General features: G+C 40.8%; 2 protein-coding genes across 4 annotated transcripts; both read right to left on the reverse strand.

Annotated features, from left to right (window-relative positions):
- uevld (UEV and lactate/malate dehyrogenase domains) lies at positions 1-4,405 on the reverse strand. Its single transcript, XM_040025236.1, has 12 exons — positions 4,183-4,405; positions 3,493-3,577; positions 3,333-3,398; positions 3,045-3,208; positions 2,817-2,958; positions 2,636-2,730; positions 2,395-2,500; positions 1,944-2,114; positions 1,694-1,858; positions 1,316-1,403; positions 1,058-1,181; positions 1-900 (listed from the first exon to the last, which is right to left on the reverse strand). The coding sequence occupies exons 1-12, from the start codon at positions 4,222-4,224 to the stop codon at positions 736-738; spliced, it is 1,413 nt and encodes a 470-aa protein (XP_039881170.1). The 5' UTR covers positions 4,225-4,405; the 3' UTR covers positions 1-735.
- Positions 4,406-4,733: 328 nt separating this feature from the next.
- On the reverse strand, positions 4,734-9,802 carry spty2d1 (SPT2 chromatin protein domain containing 1). 3 transcript variants are annotated; one of them, XM_040025231.1, is made up of 7 exons: positions 8,938-9,802; positions 8,537-8,651; positions 6,965-8,422; positions 6,722-6,928; positions 5,660-5,819; positions 5,491-5,568; positions 4,734-5,344 (listed from the first exon to the last, which is right to left on the reverse strand). In XM_040025231.1, exons 1-7 carry the CDS (start codon positions 8,998-9,000, stop codon positions 5,251-5,253), a joined length of 2,175 nt encoding a protein of 724 aa, XP_039881165.1. In that variant the 5' UTR covers positions 9,001-9,802; the 3' UTR covers positions 4,734-5,250. The 3 variants fall into 3 exon arrangements, with proteins under 3 accessions (XP_039881165.1, XP_039881166.1, XP_039881164.1); XM_040025232.1 differs by having other exon boundaries at positions 6,722-6,773; positions 6,873-8,422; positions 8,938-9,801; XM_040025230.1 differs by having other exon boundaries at positions 6,722-8,422.
- Between the last annotated feature and the right edge of the window lie 1,163 nt (positions 9,803-10,965).

Consider the following 10,965-nt stretch of genomic DNA (forward strand, 5'->3'; position numbering starts at 1 on the left):
CTCCTCTTTTCTGCAAAGACAATTCACAACTGCTTTCAGATATTTATTGCACACCCCACAGTATCATATAGTGTATATACCTCAATATCAAGGTGCTTAAATTAGTTTTTTTTTTTTTTTGTTTGTTTTTTTACAAAGTACATTAGGGCACAAGAGATTTAAATTTAGACCTTTAGAAGTTCCTTAATATTAAATATGAAAGAAGAACATTCCAACATAATCCACTGATTCAACGCCAGCATCCTACAGTATGTATAATATTCGTACTTCATATTTTATCTGCAGCCACCCTGTTGGAATGGGTTAAAAATACATTTTAGGTATAAGTGCACTCTTGTCTTCAACTTTGATTGTTCTTGACAAAACAGTTAAAGGCTACAAGCGTCACAAGTTTTTATGTTTTTGCAGAAAGTTTCTGTACATTCATGTATCAAGTTGTGACAAATTGTCATTTTTACCCAGACAAAATGAACGGCTTGTCATAGATGTGGTTACTGGGAACACAAAATGCTGTCTGTACATTGACAGTATTGATTGATTTGCTATACACTGTCTGAGGAGAATGGATGAACAAATGCTGTGATTAGGTTTATATAAATTCAAAATAGAAGTAACGCCTGTAACCTAAAAACTTTAGTGCAAGGAGAAACCACATGCAACCTCAACACAGACACAGTCCACCCGCTGAGGACGGGGTAGTAAGTAGCACAGCTACGCCCACACCGCTCGTATCATTCATATCCTAAGTTGAGCCATGAGGTTGGAAAGGGAGGTAACGCTGTTCCTTAGTTTGGAGTCTTCTTCCTGTCCCAGTGACACTCCAGCTAGGCGTGTGGAACCGTTTACTCCCATAATGCACGGCAGACTGAGGAACACCTCTACAGCTATGCCACCCCAACCCTAAAGTAAACAGAAAAGGCTTTTTTTTTTAGAACAAGATAATCAATGACCTTTCCTACAATGCCCTGAAAGCATTACACACTCACACTCTCTCACACACACTCACTCACATTATTTGAATTAGTTGCTTCAATAACAAGCCACTTAGTGTTGCTACCTGAGCAAGTGTGGAGACAGAGTGCACCTTCCTCTTATCTGTCAGGACACTATTTGTAATGTCGGCGATAGAAAGGCCCACCGACCATGACCGCTGGCCTCGATTTTTCATGATCTCAAAGGCTCTGCAGGCACAAATTAAAATAATAAACAATTTTTTAAAAAGAAAAATATTTACTTAATTGATCAAAAATGCACTTATAATATTTTACAGTTATTATAACATTTTGTTCAAAGTTATAATAATTCATTCCAGTACCTGTCTAACAGTGGTTTGGTAGAGCTGGATCCTTGGGCAATCTCAGGTGATGCACTGGAGTTCAACCCAGAGTTACTCATCACAGCAACTGTGAGACAAAAACAGAAGCGTAATTGTTTGGATGACTAGTGTTTTTTTCCAAGTCCTTAGAATAGAAAGAAAGTACAAGTTGAACCGGTAGTGCAGCATTACTGCTTATGGTTGAAATGGTTGGGGGAAAAACAAACAAAACAAAAAGAAAAACCCAACACGTGAGGTGAATAAATGGGTTAAGACATATCTGTAAATGGAAAAACAGTCAGTGTACAGGTCAGGAACTCACTGAAGGAAAAAAAAACAACAAATATTTAAATAGTCAGTCCTTTCTTTCTGGCTCACTTTTGTTATCTGAAAGTTCTCCTATGACCCAGGCTGGTTTGTGTGTGTTCAGGTTGATATCCATGACATGACTGAGTCGCTCCGAGTCCAGGTTACACCCTGCTCCAATCACATGTGTTGGAGGCAAGCCACTCTGCCTCCAGGCAACGTGGGTCATGATGTCCACTGGAGAGAGAGAGTGAGTGACCGTACGTTAGTTATATAATGAGCCGAGCAGTCAGTAGAAGGCGTGTCTGCTGCTGTTACCGACCTGGTTGTGATGCAATTAGCATCACTGCGCTAGGGCTGAGACGTGCCAGATTGGGAATTATTCCTCTGTACAAGTCAACGTTGGTCTGTACCACGGTGACATACGACTGTTCACTGCTCCATGCGTTTGCAGTCACCACGACCACCCTGGAGCCTGCAGAGGCTGAGATATCTAGCACAGCAGAGACAATGGTAATTAATTCCTGCAGACCTGTCACAGCAAAACTTGTAAAAGAAAAACACAAAGCTTAGGCATTGTTAATTCAGCAAACATTGACTGTGGCATTCCCATTCTTGTTCAAATGTTTTCTTTTTCCTCTTTCCTGATGAGTCATCAAATATGCTCTCTACACAAGCACAGTGCCAGTCCTCTCCCTTCTAATCAAACTGACATCACTGGTGACTCAGCAAAGAAGCATCTCTGGGTTATTTGATGGTGCAGTGTGACGTACCTCTGGATACTTCAACCTTTGGCAGACTGAAAATCTCCAGATCTGTACTGCCACCCTTGGTGGAACTCTCAGCGACATCAATGAAAACCAGTTTATCCACTTTACACTGGATGGAAAGCAGATAACAAGATAAACCACTTATGAATAGTAAAATAGGAATTGCTAACATCTGAAGCTGGTGAAATAATAATTGTATGACATAACAGTTTATTTAAAAAAATAAATAAAATTAGGCGATTACCTTGGATAAAATGCTCATAACTGATGCCATTCCTAAATCTCCTCCCCCAATAACTGAGACTTTGTTGATTGGTTGATCGTGATGGCTGATTCCACCTGAAATTTAGTAAAGCCATCACTATGAACTACTTGTCTCATTATTGATCATCAGTTATAATAAAACTATATATTAGGAGTTGCACCATCACTGATATGGAAATTGGAGACAAACGCCAGGAGCTCATGGGGATCTTTCTTGTCTGTTGTGGTCTTTGAGGACAATGGAGGGTCTTCCTGAAATTTGGTAACCATCTCATTCAGAAGACCCACCACAGATGACTTTGGCTGTTACAGAGGAAACGAAACAGCAACATTTCAGCACCTTGTCCGCTTTTAATTTTAAATTTCAACCAGACAGTACAAGATCTTACATGATCCCAGTTGTGAAGGCCAGGTAGGTGGATACGTCCATGGGCATCAACGTGCTTGCCCTCTCTGATGACCATGTTAGAAGTGGGTTTCAAGTGGCATATGGGAGGAGTGAATGGGAAGGAGTCCAACAGCCACAGCTGAATGGGGAAGTTGTAGGAGCGACCTTTGGACAGAGACACCTCAGTCAGTACAAAATTATGACCTGATGCTCAAATTAGTGATGCTATTAAATTATACAACTCTATCAAAATTGGGAGGCAAGTGAGAAGAGTTTGGGTCAGCCATACCTTCATATTGGACCGGGATGGTGCCAGTTAATTTCAGAAGGTCTTTTTGGGTGCTGTCACTAAATGCTGAAATATCAGTAAAGATAGTTTAAGTTTAATGTTCTTGTGTGTGAAGGAAATGTGAAGGTCAGCAGTAAATGGGTTTAATGTAAGAACTTACTGTATGTGCCTGTGGATAGCGTCATCCCAGGATAGATTCGATAGAATTTCTCCAACTCCTCAACAGCAACATCACGAAATTTGTACTAATATCAGGGGGCAGAGAAGGAAGACTTAACTGTTTCATATTTGGGTTATATATTACACACATGAGGTATATTGTACCACATCAGTTCTCTACAGATTTGGGTCATTACAGTAATCTTTTATTTACATTAATTAATTTATTTGTGGCTGTAAGAACATTTGTCATCGTACATTTATTCTGACAACAAAACACCCAACAATTACTTTTATATTGACATTTTCTTGAAGGGTCCAACAGGTCATTGCGTATTGCTGTATTCCACACCTACAATGGAAATGCTCATTGGCACAAACAACATTAAGTGAAGCACAATAATACTGCAATCTACGCAAAGTTAGACACGAGTTGAAAGCAGCTCAGTTTAGCACTTTTTAATTGCCCTTCCTGTCTCATTACTATTTTAAATAAGTTACCATTCTGTTCTTTTTTCCCCGTCTCATTGCCATCCAGGTTTCTCTCAGACTTCAGTAACAGAGCTGGTTCGGCTAGTTAGTGAAGGGAGACAGCAGCTAACCTATATTAGCCTGCTATACTACCCGGCAATTATGTTTTGAGTTTTAACTTAAGAGGATCTTTCGAAGCAGCTCGTAATAAATCACTAACCTTCGAAAGAATCCGCTGGATTTGCTCTGACGTGAGGTCCATCTATTAAAGCACGACTCCCCGAAAGAAAATAAAAAATAATCCTCGTTTCTTTTGATTTCCACCAGACTGAGACTTTGCTTCCACTTGAACTCTAAAAAACAAACTTCCGCAAACTTTAAGGAGTAGTCAGGCGACACAGGGCGACGGATCCCGCCCACTTGTGACATCAACTACGGCAAAGTGGCAGGTACAAAAACATATGTAACGCCATTACCACACTGTATGAGCACAACCTTACATACTGACCATGCCAGTTTCTTTAAATAAAATAAACAAAAATACTCGACACAATTTAGGGAAGGAAATCGTTTTTGCTCTCTCTTCCACAGAAATACAAAGCAAAACATTGACTACCTGCTGTATTGCATTTGCAGTCCAAAAAAAGCTTTAGATTGTCATACTCTGAAAATGCAGACATAAAACTAAACAAAAGCCTTAATGCATTATTGTCAGTCAGATCCTTGCAAAGATAAAACAAAGTATCAAATGGTAATGTCGTCTACATTTTACTGAGTTTACAATAAAAGTCTGGAAAAATATGCAACAACTTCGCCTCAAAAATAGCATGTCATCATTTATATAACATTTCATGTTAGCGTTTTGTTTTGTTTGTTTGTTTTTTTTAAAAAAAGAGGAAAAAGAAAGAAGAAAGAAAGAAATCAATCACACTTTTCCATTACTGTAGTTGTTGATGCCAATCTTTTTTGTTTTTGTTTTTTTAAACAGATGGGACTGTAGGTATCCCTGCACTCAGCAGGTAAAATAAATAAGAAAGGACAATGTGAGAACTTTAATCCTAGTGCCTGAATAATTTGTGCATATTGTCTTTTTTAAGCCTTCTTTTACTAAAATTCTTCCTCTCCAGTTTTCTTGAGATGCTGCTAGGTTTTATCTAATCTCAGGGAGAGAAGCAATGACAAAGCACCCAAAGTGGACAGTCACTGGGTTTTGTATATCCCTTTGTCGCATCTCTCAGCAAAATGAAGAAAATGATCTTGTTTTATTCCTCTCAACAACAATGAGGCCTCAGTTCATTTTTTTCCTCTTGACGTTTTTTCTTTTCAGCTCTTCTTCCTCCCTTCTTTCCTCCTCCAGATCCTCCTGCACAGCCATTCTCAGGCTAAAGTGGCAAATCACAGAAATACAGAACAAAACATTATTTTGTATTTTTTTTTTTTTTTTTTTTAAAAGGAGTAGACCACTATGGACAAATGGCACACAGACAGAAGAAACTGAGGTCCCCCCCCCCAAAAAAAATCTTATTACCTCCTAGCTTCTTCTTTCTGCAAATCTTTCCAGCTGCTCTCCATGAATTTTAGTGCATAGTCACTCTCATCTCTGTATCTGCAGAGGTTGAAAACAAATATAGAATTTGATCTTCAGTTCAATTAAATGGATTTTTCCTTACATCAGACCATGTAGTGACAAGCCTTACCTGTTTCGATCATAGCCAAAGATTTCCTTTATGTGCTTAGAAATTTCCTCCTGCACCTCACCTCCATCATCAATAAAATCATCCATTTCTGAGTCATACTCATCTTCCTCATCCTCATATTTCCTCTTGTATGCAGATGTGATAGGTGGCAGCATCGGTCCTGGATAATGAATATAGAAATTACTTTCAAAATGCGGCATGTCAAATTTTTCCCTTGTCAATATAAACATAGTAGGGAGAAGACACTGAAATTATGTTTTGTCTGGGGTAGGTCGCAGCTCTGCGACACAATAATGAGGACAAAGGCTGTGAGTGTTGCTGACACTTCATTCAGTTGGGCAAACAAACCCTTTGCCCTGTAGCAGACTGTTGTGTTTTTTTCAGGCTGTTAGCAAATGTTAGCAATTTTAAATATAATATAATATGATATAATAATTCTAGCCTATGCCGCTTAGGATTGCTGGAATTGATGCTTTTCCACACAGACCCCACCCTGCAATCCACACGGTCCAAACAATCCACAGTCAGTGTCCTGACACAGACACAATGTAACACCCCCCAGATGTCCCATGTTCATGCTCCAGTGGGTAAGAGCTGTTTTGCAGCAGTCAACACAATATTACGCTGATGGGTTTATTACTGTGTGCACAATGTATAATACAATTTCCTTTGTATTGTGTTGCTTGTGGGTTACGGGAAGTTGTTTTCTTTCTCTCTCTCTCTCTCATATATACACATATACATATACACACACACACACACACACACACACACACACACACTGCACTATAATATGAAATACTCATCATTTATATGACCTACAAATACTTTTTGCTTGTTTTGTTACAGGTAACCATTGCAATAAGAGTTCAAATGTTGAATGTTATTTAAAATGTAGAGAGAAGTTCTTTGTATGGTGCTTAGTGTTTCTGGATTATGTTCGTCAGGCTATTTGTAACACTACTAAATATCCTCGTGACTAAAACACTAAACAGTGTCCGTAACTGAACCCATGATTAACTTAACTTAATTTCATATCATTATTTTCACTCTGATTGTTACCTGGTGGTCTGTTCATCATAGGTCTCTGTGGCATCCCCGGCCGAGGTGGCATCCCCGGCCGAGGTGGCATCCCCTGCATCCCCGGCCGAGGTGGCATCCCCTGCATCCCCGGCCGAGGTGGCATGCCCTGCATCCCCGGCCGAGGTGGCATGCCTTGCATCCCCGGCCGAGGTGGCATGCCCTGCATCCCCGGCCGAGGTGGCATGCCTTGCATCCCCTGCATCCCCGGCCGAGGTGGCATGCCTGGCCTGGGTCCACCAACATTCTTGGATGAGATGGTCTCTGACACTACAGTGCACTTTGGTCTTCCAGGTCCTAATCCACTACTGCTAGTTGGTCTTCCTGGTACAAGTCCTCCACTGCCAGGCCGACCTGGTCCACTTCCTTGAGGTCGGGATACAATACTTCCAGGATGACCTTGAAGGCCACTACCACCAGGCCTGGCCTTTGGCACACTACCAGATGTCCCTCCAGTTTTTGACTGAGGCTGGCTCCCAGCCTTAGGGGGGCCACTCAAAGAAGGTCTCATCACTGAATTTCCACCTGATTTTGCTGCAGAATTCATTCCAGACCGTGGTGGTTCTCCCCTTCCGAACTTGGGGTCTCCATTTGTGGGTCCCTGCTTTGAGGAGCTACCCTGACTAGGCTTAATCTGTTGAGAACTCACCTGTTTGGACTTCTGGCCTGTGCCAGCTGTACCAGAAGGCCTGTTCCCAGGAATACCTGAAACTTTTCCTTGAAGTAATGACGAGCTTTCTCTTCTGAAGCTAAGGTCACTTAAGGTGCTGGATTTGTGGCTAGACGAGGGCTTTGGGGCCCCTTGTTTGGCTAAAACCTGAGATGACATGGCTTTTGAAGGTACTTTACTGTTTATGACACCTGATGAATTAGACAAGCTTGTCTTGGATTTTTCTTTATCACTGCAAGACAGCTTGGTTCTTTCTCTTTCTCTATCACTACCAGAGAGTTTGGAAAAAGAGAGGCCTGTATCATTAAATACTGTTGGTTGTGACTTCTTTATTGACCCACTGGGCACACTTTGTTTTTCTAAGCAGATCTTTTGTGGTCTGCTGTTCTTCTGTTCCCTCTCAAAAGTGTTTTTTTGACTTGAACTATAACCAGACTGAGACTTCCCATCTCTTCCTCTGTCTGCCTTTGAGTTTTTGTCTTTGTCTTGTTTCTTAGCCTTGCGCTCAATCTCCAGTTCCTTTATCTCATCTGCTGTGCGCAGCCTTTCCTCCTTTTTCACTACTTTGGGTTTTAGATCAACTGGTTCAAACTGTTTCTTTTCTGCCAATTTGAGCAAGTCAGCAAAGTTCATGGAAGGTGCAGGGGGCTTGGGCGGCCCATTGTTTTTTTTAGAAGAGGTTTTGCCACTACTACTGCTACTATTACCCGCTATTCTCCCAGGCCTCAGTGGCTCGGGCTCGGACTCTGGCTCTGAATCTGTCTGTTCATACTCGTAGTTGTCCTCATCATCCTCTGGGTCAATTGTATTATTCCTAAAACTTCCCCCATTCAAGTCATCTTCCTGCATATCATGTTTTGATCTCCTCTTTTTGGGAACCTCTACCACTGGGACACCATTGTAGCCTTTGAAGTTATCCTTAGTTCGGGAGGCCATGGCACGCGCTTTACGGTCTGACTTTAACTCAACCCTCTTGGCTAATAGCTCCTCTTTCTGTTTCTTCATTTCCAATTCTAGGAAAAACACACACACACAATGAATGAAGAACAATCCGTATACAACAGTCCATAACTAATAAATCCCAATATTCTGCATTAGAAACTTAACAGTTATTAAATCATTAATACCTTTCTTTTTGTTTTCAGTGACTTGCTTCTTCAGAAGTGCCTGCACAGCAGCAGGATTTACACCCTTTGACTTTGGGTCCTTTTTCGGGGGTCCAGCTTGTAAACTGTATCTCTTCTGCTCAAAGAGAAGAACACATACAATACAAGTTGTAGTTTATGGGGAAAGTGTACACTCTTGTTTAACATTTACAGTCCTCCCCATAATGATATAGCAAAAAATGGTAATCTAATGTCACAATAAAATGTAGCATGTTTGTACACGTCTATACAGTATGACGACAATGAAAGTTGGCTACATTAACAGACCCTCCCTGATCTGTTTTTTCACACACATACCCACAGATGTTAAGTTTTCTCAGTGGCCTGAGTAAAACGTCTGCCAGTGAGAGCCTTCTACTCACCTGTACACTGCTGAGGCCCTGGTTTTGTGAGGCGATGTTCAATATGTTATCAAAATCCATCATTTCGGTCGGCGATGTAGGCTGGCTGTTTGAAGACTCAAGCAGGAGTGCTGAATGACTGTTTAGCTTTCAGGCGTTTCCAAACTTTACTTAGCCAGACAGCTGTAACAAACGACTGTATCAGTAACAGTCTACTGTAGGACATTTGCAAACAGAGTAGTTAATCCTACTTTCTTCACAATAGCACGCGTTAGCAAAGTTAGCTAATCTAACGTTTGGCAACGTTAACGTCAGCTAACCAAAAAGCTCGAAAGGCGAACTTCCGCTCTGCGCTAATAACGCACCAAACTAAGGGAAACCCCATCAAAATTTGCGTATTCAGCACCTACAGATGGACAAAAACCTCCAAATAACAAAAAAATAAATAAATCGAGCACAACAGACGCCGGGTGTTAGTAGAGACTAGCAGCTGGGTAGAACGAAAATTAAAGGTCCGAAGAGCTACCAACGGAAGTAAGATGACTCACTTGTGCGTATATCCGGCTTTGTGGGAGTACGAGTCAGAAAACGTTTTAGTCCCGAAGTGTATTCGTGTAATATTTTATATGTAAGCGAGTTTTTGATTCATTTTCACGAACAAAAGAATAACCCAACAAATTAACTTCCAAATATGAATATTTATTTTTATTTTTGTTGACGCATGTCCGCTGAAGACAGGACGATGACTCTGAAAATGTCACATGGTCCTCCTAACCCATAGACTGCATCTTATATACACTATAAGATGCAGTCTTATAGAAACTCGTGGTTTGAGAAGCGGTGATCCATCTTGATCGTGGATAAAGGAACCGACTGTCTGTTCGTATAACGGGACTTCCAGAAGTTCCTCCATACACTCTTGCCGGATACATGTATGACGAGCACTTCCGTTTTCGGCCCCATAGTTTCCTTACGCAATGTCCGTCCAGAACACGTTTTGACAGCTGCAGACCACATGGTGTCGCCACTACTGTGGAAATCTAGAACACTCTAGAAATTTGATGCATTTAGGGCGCAAAATATCTGTTTCTTGAGTAGAAATATACATATATAAAGTCAGAAAGTGCAGATGATTAATAAGAAGAAGGTGGGGACAGCTATGAGGAGAATCAAGAGTGGAAAGGCGGTGGTCCAGATATGGAGCAGCAACAAACAAGGGTGTTTAACACAATCTTGGAGAGTGAGTGGATGCCTATGGAGAAGAAGTGTGTTGGTACGGTTTTTCAAAAACAAGAGTGTGACGTACGTGCAGAGGTGTAGTTACTACAGAGCAGGGGCGATTCAAGGATCAGAGCTTTGGGGGTGCTGAGCACCCAGAGAGCTGCCCATCCAGGCAAGGTAAACTTTACTCATCACGATGAGACTTCTTCCTTGTCTCTGTTAGTCCCTGCACCCCTAAATGTCTCCAGTTGTCCCAAGTTCCCTCTGACTGTCTCCTTGGTGCATTTAAACCCCTGTTCCTCCCTGTCCTCATCGTCTGTTGTCTTCATCTCCATTATCAGTCATCATAATTTTAACCTCTCTGTGCAAGTCTGCAAATTTCTTTATTAAAATCATAAGATTCTTAAATTCATCAAGTCTCTCTGTGCCTGGGTCCTCGTCACAAAACATGACATCACTGTTTTGTACATTTTAACACAATTTAATCCCCACATTTGTGAAAGAAAAGCAAAACACTTTTTTGACCAGTCTGTAACAAAACCATCAAATCTGATAAAGGTTATTTAAATGCTGCTAAAGAAGAATGGATTGGAATGAAAAAAAAAAACTGATGATGAAAATGATGCTCATAGTGAGTAAAAAGTAAACGGAGTGCATTTTTTGGACAGAGATTCACTTTTAAAGTGTATGTATAATATAATACAGATACATAAAAAATACACTCCAAAAATAAAAGAGTCCTTGAAATGTACAAAATATTATTAAAAAATTAGAAAACTGAGACACTGTGGCCTATGGTACAATGTATACAATGTATGAAAAGATCTT

Source organism: Simochromis diagramma, unplaced genomic scaffold, assembly GCF_900408965.1.
Source record: "Simochromis diagramma unplaced genomic scaffold, fSimDia1.1 OVJJ01000293.1, whole genome shotgun sequence".
Lineage (NCBI taxonomy): Eukaryota > Metazoa > Chordata > Actinopteri > Cichliformes > Cichlidae > Simochromis > Simochromis diagramma.

Excerpts from the sequence above, each read along its gene's own strand:
- uevld (XM_040025236.1), bottom strand. The coding sequence starts at position 4,224 with ATGGACCTCACGTCAGAGCAAATCCAGCGGATTCTTTCGAAG. Across the intron at positions 1,859-1,943 it reads GCTAATTGCATCACAACCAG|TGGACATCATGACCCACGTT; the intron begins GTCGGTAACAGC and ends CTCTCTCTCCAG. Across the intron at positions 1,404-1,693 it reads AGAACTTTCAGATAACAAAA|TTGCTGTGATGAGTAACTCT; the intron begins GTGAGCCAGAAA and ends TTTGTCTCACAG.
- spty2d1 (XM_040025230.1), bottom strand. The coding sequence starts at position 9,000 with ATGATGGATTTTGATAACATATTGAACATCGCCTCACAAAACCAGGGC. Across the intron at positions 8,423-8,536 it reads CACTGAAAACAAAAAGAAAG|AATTGGAAATGAAGAAACAG; the intron begins GTATTAATGATT and ends TGTTTTTCCTAG. Across the intron at positions 5,569-5,659 it reads TTTGGCTATGATCGAAACAG|ATACAGAGATGAGAGTGACT; the intron begins GTAAGGCTTGTC and ends CAACCTCTGCAG.